Genomic DNA, 10169 nt, shown 5'->3' with positions numbered 1-10169 from the left:
TTAACGATTCTATGATTCTATGATTCTACGAGTTATTTCATGCAAAATCCATCACATCTTTGTTAACCTTTCCTTGGCCCTGTGGAAGAAACAGTCATGTAAGTAAGCATGATTACCACTATAACAAGAGACAGTAAGTCCCTGGTCACAAAACTTGCCAAGATGGTAGAAAAAGCTAACGGGAAAACTTGATTTCACTTGAATTCCCTGTAACCTTATCCCCATACTCCAAATCAAGGAACCTGAAATATAACCAATTAGAAGAGTGTGCTAACATTTGCTTATGGTGGCAAAGTCTGTTAACAAAAACAGAAATTGGATGATAATCTAAACTGGACCTCTACATGGATAGGTAAATAACCAAACTGTTGCAGCTAAAGCCCATGCCATGAGACTTCATTCCCATATAGCATAAACCTGAAACAGTCAGCTAAGTTTTCCCTCCACTGTTTTACTCCTAGGGAGACATGGACTTTTAAAAGCTGGAGTAGCTTTAGTTGACTGTAGCGTGCCCCCTCCTGGGGTGGAACACAGAGGTGTCTCTTTTCCATCCCCCAGCCGGGGCAGTCTCGTTTCCCGTTTTTGCTCTCTGACAATGGCAGCAATGATTCCCTCTAAGCAGGTTCCTCAGTCCAGCTTTTTCCTTGTCACTTGATTCTCATTTTCTAGCTTACTTCTTCCTCTTGGCAGTCCATCTCATTACTTTTAAAGACACATTTATTTCTCAGTTCACGTATTACTTGCTCTTCTGCCACAATCGTTCTTTTTCTTCCTCCAGTCTGCAAACTGACACTTAGCTCATTGTTTATTACACCATTTTACACAGCAGCTAACAGTAACTTTCTACTTCAAGAAATAACAGCCATAACATTTCATAAAGAGTTTGTTATATAGGTATTCAGCCACTCACTGCAAAATGGGTCTTGGTCCGAGGTATCAAAATAAGCTTTTGTTGGTGAAATATTTGGGATTAACAGTTTTTTCCATCTATCAGCATAATAACCTAAAATCCAAAGTTTAAATATTTAATTCCAGACATTTAGCAAAATCCTTACACATACACATACACATACAATTACACAAAAGAAACTCACGCAAAGTGACAGATTTGGCTTTAATTTTCTTAAACATTCTCTGAGAAAGTAAATTGACTTGGAAAATGCAAGAATCCCCTGAGTATAATAGAATGTAGAATTTATGCAAGTATTTAATTCTTCTAATACCTTAGTATCACTAAAATTGTCATAATTTGGAATCTATTTAGTCTAGAGTACTAACTCCAAAAATACTGCTTATAAACTCCCGCAGAGGTAATAAAAACAAACCCAAGAAAGTAGCCCACTTATTTGCAGAGAACAGTTACAGAACAGCTTCACATTAGGAAAAATTTTTTCCTTTCTTTTTTGAATCATTAAAGTAAGTATTTTTAAACCCTCTACTCTATAATTGTGGATATTATTTAATAAAATGTTAGATACTCTTTAAACCTCCTAAACTCTTGGATGTAATGTAGAAAGAACTTTTGTTGTATGCAATTTTATGCTTATTGTCCTTGAGGCTTGATAACAATCCTTGTTTCTAAAGCGGCTGATCCTATTCTCTCCCTCTTGATTTCTTTACCTCGACTGGACAACGAGGGCTAGTTCCAGGCTGCAGAGCTGCCACTGCAAGACAGCAAGCAGGAAAGCTTGCAACAGAAGGATGCTGTTTCTCCTCCCATTTCCCAGATTCAGCTGCCTGTCACTTCCTCAGAGGTTGTACGGTTATTAAAAAAAAAAGGTGGCAGCTGACTGGTCAAATATTTCTCCACCTCTAGCTCAGGCATTCTGCGTAAGTGCATCAGGCATGGCTAATAGCCACGCTGGGGAAGTCCTCGAGCCTTTCTGCCCCGCTATAAGGTCCTGCTATGTTGGATTTTATCATAAAATAGTACACGGATTTGTCTGTCTATGCTTTTTCTTCAAACCTGATCTAAGTAATATATGTAGGGTGCACATCTTAATAGAAGGATGTAAAGAAGACAAGGTATGAATTGAAAGTTAATTTCTATTTAAATTTTTTTTTTCATTCTTAAGAAAACCCTGCCAACTAGGAAATGCTCACGCTACTGTAGCTGTTTTCAAGCTGTCCCCAGATCCTCTCCAAAAGCAATAAAACCCCAAACAACTAAAAAAACCTGCAGATAAAAGCTCGATTCCAAAAGAAGAGCCAGAGAAACCACGAAGTTGCTATAAACATTATCAATTTTAAATAAAAACCACAGGTACTCTAGGGAAGATAACACACTACGTGATCCACTAAGTAGAAGCAGTTTCTCTGTAGAAAGGAAATACACTATGAATCCATTTCAGACTGGAAAGCATAATAATCAAAGATTAGGAACATTCAGCACCTGTTTCTAACAGAGATAACTATAAAGCAGACAAAGCCATAAACTTTAAACTACTTTAAAGAGTATGCAGCTCTGCACACGATCAATCTCTACAGATCTCTCTGGAGTAGCCCCAGAAAGAGCTAGTCTGGATTTCCCAGAAAATCTAACCCAGCCCAGAGCAGATATCATAACTCTTACCCAGTACTGGACAGGACATTGGCTGAAAAGCTTCACAATCAAGACATTTTCCTCTCTTGTAATCCAAGTAAGAGTCACAAGGATACGTTATTATGTTGCACCTTCTTTTCAAAGATGATAAGAAGAGGAAGACAGATCTTTGATGGTCACACTTAAAATACTGAAGTCCTTCAGGAAAGAAAAAATGAAATATACCAAGAATATGTAATCATTTTTCTTTGTGAAAGAAAAGATATTAGCAAAGTAATCCCATTTACCTCAGTCATTCTTAGTTAGCTATGCTTTTATTCTCTGGTTAGTTGACCATCAAGTGTTAAAAATGGATGCATACAGACAAGAAGAAGAAATTGAAGAGCGTTTTGAATATTACAGGTACAGAGAAAAGCCTATAGGGTTTAAAATGCAATAAATAGTCTACTAAGTCCTATCAAATTTACAGAATTATTGTTATAAAGCATGAGTCTGAGTTAAAATTTGCCTTGCTGCATCCTGTGCAGAACATTTTGGCAAAAAAACTACAGCGAGGAACACCTCAGAGATTCTTCTCTCTATTTTTTGGGGGTATAAATTCCTTCCTCTCTTAGCAAAGTGAACTATGAGAATTGTACAGATGAAGATGATCCTAAGTCTTAAGGGATTCTCCCATACTCACAGACACACAAGTGGAAGCCCTATGCTTTTGCAGCAGCTCTACTTCATAGCAGCACTGTGCAGATTAGTAATAGAAACGTAGACAGTCATAAACGTATCCAAAAAGAGTAAACAAAAACAATGGGCAGCAACCTTGCCTAAGATTTATGGAGGTTGAAATAAGCAAAATTCTGCAGCAAAAGATCACGTCGTTAAACTGTTTTCATCCTAGAGCCTAAAAGACCTGTCCAAAACCTAGTACATCATTGCCGACCAGGAGGAACCTAAGACACAGTGAAGACTTGAAAGCCTTGCCTTCCATGTCATATGCAAGTGATCCTGTCCAAACCACTTGGACACAAACATCTTCCCCCATGCCTAGCCATATATAAACACAGAAAAATAATGATCACTATATACAGATTATATATATGATACAATAATATAATTCCATCATACCAGTAATAATGGTATCATGGAACGTGTATGCTTACAGGAAGATCTTTATTAAAAAAAAAAGATGTCAAATGCCTTTGTTATTTCTCATTTGCTGAGTGGGGATGGAAAAGGAAGAATACAATGCCCTCAGCCCCCATATTACCAAATATGTGCAGTGTCCATTGAATTCAGTTTAACCTTTTTTTGGTTTGATTTCAAACTCTTTTCTCATTAATTGAACACATTTTTATTTACCACTGAATATTGTTTGTGGACAACCAGGCTGATCCATTCCTCCATTTGGATAGAAATCAATGGTTCCTAAAGGTTTCTTGAAACCTAGTGCTAAAGTAAAAACATCATGAATCAAAAAACCATAAACAGAATTATGCAGTGAATTATTTAGCATTACATTTAGCATTACAAAATAACATGACGGTCTTAAAGGAATTTTTTTGCAAATTTACTGTTCTTTGGTTCTGTAAATGGAACTCATGAGTTAAAACCCATGGGTTTTTTTCTTTTTAAGAAAGTTATACACATGTAAAATGCTGTACAGAAATGTATACAAATTTGGGTAAGATTCCTACTACCACAAAAGAAAATGGATAGAACAGAAGCAACTATTTAGTGCTGTAGCTGAGACATTATTTGCATGAAGAAATTTATGAAATTCATGTTCTCTTCAGCAACCAAAATTCTTTCCCAATGTAATTTTCATTAGAGTAAGATTTTCCATTTTTTGCACGACATTGGGTTCTGAGCTACACTAATATAAGCAGTATATTAAAGTAGAAAAACCTGTATCTACCCCATAAAAGACCATGAGTAACATTTAGCTTAATCTGACCTACCTTCCTTTTACCACACATCATTACCTTTATTCACATAATTAGAGCATTACAAAAATTGGTATTTTACAGCTTCACATATAAATTTGTATAACAAAATGCTTAATTTTTAATATTATAAAAGAAACTCATATGAAACCACACAAAGAATGGGACAAGTGTGGTAGGTTTGAAAGGTTAACTTATGGTTTTGGAAAAAAAAAAACAGATTATAGTGTGGGTGAAGCAAACTTTACAACGTTCTTCATTTTAACCTAGTAATGTGATTTAGAATTTTAAGCAATGTATCTGTACAGTGTAGTAATGTGATACAGCTGAGACTGTCTCTCAGAGGGCCCCTCTAGAAGGGACTTTAATTTAGTGATAATCACATGCTTACAACCTCTATGTTCATACACACTAGCACAGCAAAAGGATGTTTATGCTGAACTATTTTCCAAATAGCAGTATCATAAATTAATGCAATAGGCACTCTTCATTCAATGTGCAGACTTCTTTTTTTTGTATTCAGAAGGAATATACTATAACAAACAAGACATAAATGACAGTGGTGTAATCTCTACTTTTGCATGACATTAAATAGACTCATGACTGTATGGTTATCTACATATGCCTTCAGTTAGCTGTTGGACATAAAAGTTAATTCAATATTTTCAGGTTCAGCCATGAAACTTCATTCATTCAATAACATGGCTACTCATGTCAGAACTGAACAAAGCAGCCCATCATTGCTTAAGTCATTAGCAAAGTTGAGTTTCAATTTCTTGATGAATAGGCATAATAATATAAAATACGATTTCAAAAGTATAGATATTGTTAGAAAGCAACAGCACAGAAATCCGCCTGATAACACAAAATATACTTCTGCAATGCTATTTGGATGTTACTGAAATAGCTTATCTCTTCTCTTTCACTTTCCTGCCTTTCCTCAAGTTGAAATAGGAAAGTTAAGGCTATGTCATTACCATCAGCATCTGAATGGATTACATCAACAAATTGTGCATCAGTATGATCCAGTCTCCGCTCTGGTGGTTCTCGAGTGAACGAAGGGCCTGCTGGATCAAGACCTAAGTGAAAGTAACACTAGCATTACAAATCCTGGGGTCTGTTTCTACAGATATATACAAGAGTGACATTTGAGCATTATTCGTCAATGATTCTTCATTTTCCTGGGATAATAATAAAAATAAAAACCAGCACAATTCTTCTCAAGTTTCCATTCTTCAACTTGCTACGCAAAGCAAGGGTTTCTACCACAAGACTGATCAATCCCTATCTTTGAATTTCTTTCTCTCCCTAATAAGTTGTGCTCATCTCCCAGTGATGAATCATAAGCCAACAGCATTAGAAATTAAATCAGGAGAATGAATTTTGTCTTTTTCCCAAAAAAATACTATACCTATAAAGCACTTCATAAAAACAAAACACACAATGTAACTACTCTTACCACCAGAACACAAGATGGAGACATCTTGGATGGAGACAATTTCAAACGTGCCTCAATCACTTTATCAGTTGGTGTTGAAATTACTTATAGAAAAACAATTGTTATATGCAACTAAGTGAAATACCAGTTTTCGACCACATTTTCACCTGAAGGAGGTTTGGAAATCTTATACTCAAATCAAAACTCAACTATGACAAATGAGATTCCTACTGAGATCCACAAAAAGCACTTTTTATCAGGGAGGAGGGGATTTGGGTGGCAAAGTATTTGAAGCATAAACACTCATTCACTCATATACACTCATATACTCATATACACTCGTGTATTCTCATTCATTTTAGGGATAAGGAATTACTGTTGTGCAGCTCTGAAGCCTGATAATTTTCAAGATGGTAATTTCCGTCCTTCACAGGAAAGTGAAATTGTTAGCTGAGGTTTGCTCTGCTCGTATTTTCTTGACAACAAAAGCATAGACAAAGAGGCGAAAAGAAAAAGCAGCAAAGATGGAAAATACAACTGTCAAGGTAAAACATATTCCTTCACTTACTTGACTCCTAATTGCATTCTCAGTGATTGAGAGACAAGGCCAGTGTATGACCTTAGCTTGTCCAAATTTGTATTATGATTTAACTGGCAGATGTGCTTTAAAAACTACTCTAGGAAGGTTCTCTCTCAAGATCAAGATAACCAAGACCCAAAGTACCACAAAGGATCATGGAATGTCAGGAATAAACATTCATAGTACCCCAGGTGACAAACATCATTGTTTTAGCCCACTAATTAGTTCTATATTTCAGAAACCTCCAAACAGTGAAAAAGAAAATACCTTTTTCTTTGTTTTTTTAAAATCTAATTTTTCCAACATCACTTTGCACTGCTGGCTCAACTTGTTTCAAAGAAAGAGTGAAACAATCACTTAAGAGATTATGAGCCTTGTGTATTTGGACTACTCAATCTTTGCCTTTATTCATCCATATTTGTAATTATAAAAATTGATTGAAACATTTTATATAATTCCTGTGAGCATCTGAGTTCAGAAATTACATGGATCTACTAGCTCCCAATTATTGCACAGAGAGGACACAGACCTGCTAACCTAGCATTGCAATCAAGACTGTCCCCAGCCAGTGACGCTAACAAACTCTAGCGAATTGTGTAAAGGAGAAATGAGTATTCTTAACCAAAGGAATAGAGCTGGAGCCTATTACACTCTTAGAAAATGCTCTGATTTTCATATTACTGTACGAAAAGGGGAGGAGTCTCTAATTCCCTTTCTTAAGGCTGGCTATTGGCTCCTCTTACATTTTGGGAAAAAAATTACTTAAGTACTCCAAAGAGAGGGTTTGGAGCTATGAATGTCAAGGAGAGGTAACTGCCTCCTTTCAGCCTGAAAACAGCTGCTCTCTTAAATCCTAAACACTATCAGGATCCAACAGTCCCATCTCCTCTTAGCACCTTTTCTGATAGTTAGCTGAGTCAACTTCCTTCTTAACACACTAGCTGCAGTGAGTTTTCCTCTTTCACCACAAGAAGTATCCGGAGCCTGTGCACCCAAATGAGCACTGTGGATTCTGGCCCAGGAACTAGCATCTAAAAGTTAATCCTAAACTTTGTGCAACCCTGGTCCTGAAAGACATACCCAAATGACGGTACTCCAATTTTCACTGTATGCACCACTTCCCACAGATGGCAATGCTGATGATGCAACAAGAATGAGGTGAAATTCGCAGTAGCCATACACAGGTTGCACATCCGATTTAAGCTCCCTGTATGAGATAGTTCAACGTACTAAAGCCTACACCATGTTCAGAGACCTCAAACTGAAACTAAATCCTTGTGCCTGATTCTTGTGGTCTGACCAAGAGCTTTTGAACTTCCCTTCAGAAGGACCTGACTTGCTCCATCAACTAGACAGAAACTCAGGTAGCATATTGTTTAACTTAAGTGGTGCTTGGGTGTAGCACTCAATTTTAATTTGAGAGACTAGAGGTAAACAGGTTGGAAAATTTCAGCTGTAATTTATGTCCTGAAGGCAGACTTTCACAATTTTCTGAACTTCTATCAGGGATACATTTTTCCTCGTGTATGTTACTAAATAGTCAGTTCTCATTTGTCAATATTTCAGTGCTAGCATCTATGTGATTTGCAGCTATGACAACAATACAAGGTACATTAGAATACGTGTATTGCGATTAAAAGCCTTACCTGTAATTCTGCCAAGTTTGCCATTATACTTCTGGCCAACAAAACCAGCTATATGAGCCCCAAGACTAACTCCAATCATATACATAGAGTCAAGAGAAGCTCCATCCACCTATCAGGGAAAAAAAAAAGCCAAAGCCACAACCACACACACGGTTAACTGAACAGACATCAGTAGACTGATTCAGTTTTCACTTTTTGTCAGTACTGTAAGTCATAACTCTAACTTTCTAACTTTAAAAACAAATGGAAGTTACAAAGTTCTTTTCAGTTTGCCATTCTGTACTAGTTAAACAGTGCAGTAAGTATGAAATTCTTTGACTAGAAAAATGTAAAAAGGAAGCTTGAGTTACATTTCTTCCAAAATGTCACACTAGTGAGAAGGGGAGCAGGGGAGGGAAGAGGAAGACATTTACCAGATACAAGAAAGATGAACCAAAACTATGACCTAAGAAAAAAAAATTCTCCCCTTACCTTATCTTTCCAACAAAATAAATTAAAAACATAAAACGATTAGCGAAGACTTATGCCACAGAACTGCTGAATAATGGTGCCAAATGCACACCTGCAGGAAAGCTTAAGATGCCCATTCTACAAAGCAGGCAATATTTAAAAAAAAAACCTACTGAAGATCTCTGAAACTGTATCAGCAGACCTGTTGGAATCTCTGCAGAGCTATGGGATGATATGTGGGATCTGACATATTAATGTATCTCAAAATGAATTAACAAAGGCCTCATGACAGCTTGCAAGTATGAAACTGGTAGCTGTGGGACACAACATACCCCACCACCATCACTTTGATGACTCACACAACAAGATCAGCCCAAGCATGCCCTGCTGTCATTGCTTTGCCAGGCAGATCTGTAACCAGCAATTAATCAAAAATCTGCATCAAGAAATTTGCAAAATATACCTTTTAACCCACTCTGGATTGGAGACTGTTCTTATAGTCCTATTTTATTTTTCTATTCCGTAACAATAAATTTACTGTCATAATTACAAATTGTTATCACTATATCTAATCCCAGAGGACAGATTCTGATAGGCTTTCTCTTCTTTCACCTCAGCCTTTCTCAAAATGCTGGGTTTTTTACTCAAATTCCACATGAATATTTTCTTACTGCACAGCATTCAAAATTTCTGACAATGCATGGGAAAATAAGTGGTGAGAACAGAAGAAAAATCAAGTGATAAATCTAACAATGGCATAAATGAGATGATAACGTTTTGTTCATTTGATTAAGCAATAAATCTAAAGCCCAGTTAAGACCACTGGCATCAACAATTGTTTCAGCAACTCCTTCTAGAATCAAGAAGTTTATATCATTTTGGAACAAATATTTAGAATCATAGAATCATAGAATCATAGAATCATAAAATCATTAAGGTTGGAAAAGACCTCTAAGATCATCGAGTCCAACCGTCAACCCAACACCACCATGCCCACTAAACCATGTCCCTAAGCGCCTCATCTACACGTCTTTTAAATACTTCCAGGGATGGTGACTCAACCACTTCCCTGGGCAGCCTGTTCCAAGGCCTAACCACTCTTTCAGTAAAGAAATTTTTCCTAATGTCCAATCTAAACCTCCCTTGGCGCAACTTGAGGCCATTTCCTCTTCACCTATTGCTAGTTATTTGGCAGAAGAGACCAACCCCCACCTCGCTACAACCTCCTTTCAGGTAGTTGTAGAGCGCGATGAGGTCTCCCCTCAGCCTCCTCTTCTCCAGGCTAAACAGCCCCAGTTCCCTCAGCCGCTCCTCATAAGACTTGTGCTCCAGGCCCTTCACCAGCTTCGTTGCCCTTCTCTAGACACGCTCCAGCACCTCAATGTCCTTCCTGTAATGAGGGGCCCAAAACTGAACACAGTATTCGAGGTGCAATTATATCTCTCTTAGTGATTTCTTTTTCGTTTGAAATCTTTAATTATAGTAGTTTAATAGTAAAAAGAGTAGTGCAATGCTCTTGTAAAATTCTAATGCTGCTTACTATTTGAACATCTCTCACTTCACTTCCTCATTGGTG

General features: G+C 37.1%; 1 protein-coding gene across 1 annotated transcript in view; it reads right to left on the bottom strand.

The window, feature by feature from the left end:
- Positions 1-910: 910 nt before the first annotated feature.
- Positions 911-10169, bottom strand: part of LOC104073456 (lipase member H-A-like) — a gene marked incomplete at its 3' end in the record, with an annotated part of 13122 nt that continues 3863 nt past the window's right edge. Inside the window, exons 3-7 of the mRNA XM_009573237.1 lie at positions 8144-8252; positions 5457-5558; positions 3896-3985; positions 2573-2740; positions 911-1003 (exon numbers count right to left, since the gene is read on the bottom strand). Coding sequence (XP_009571532.1) covers positions 911-1003; positions 2573-2740; positions 3896-3985; positions 5457-5558; positions 8144-8252 — 562 coding nt within the window. The remainder of the gene's footprint in view (positions 1004-2572; positions 2741-3895; positions 3986-5456; positions 5559-8143; positions 8253-10169) is intronic.

The sequence above is a fragment of the Fulmarus glacialis genome, unplaced genomic scaffold (assembly GCF_000690835.1).
Source record: "Fulmarus glacialis isolate BGI_N327 unplaced genomic scaffold, ASM69083v1 scaffold35972, whole genome shotgun sequence".
In the NCBI taxonomy this organism is placed as follows: domain Eukaryota; kingdom Metazoa; phylum Chordata; class Aves; order Procellariiformes; family Procellariidae; genus Fulmarus; species Fulmarus glacialis.
The sequence above is the reverse complement of the archived record's forward strand: the minus strand, read 5'-3'. Positions and strand labels throughout refer to the sequence as shown.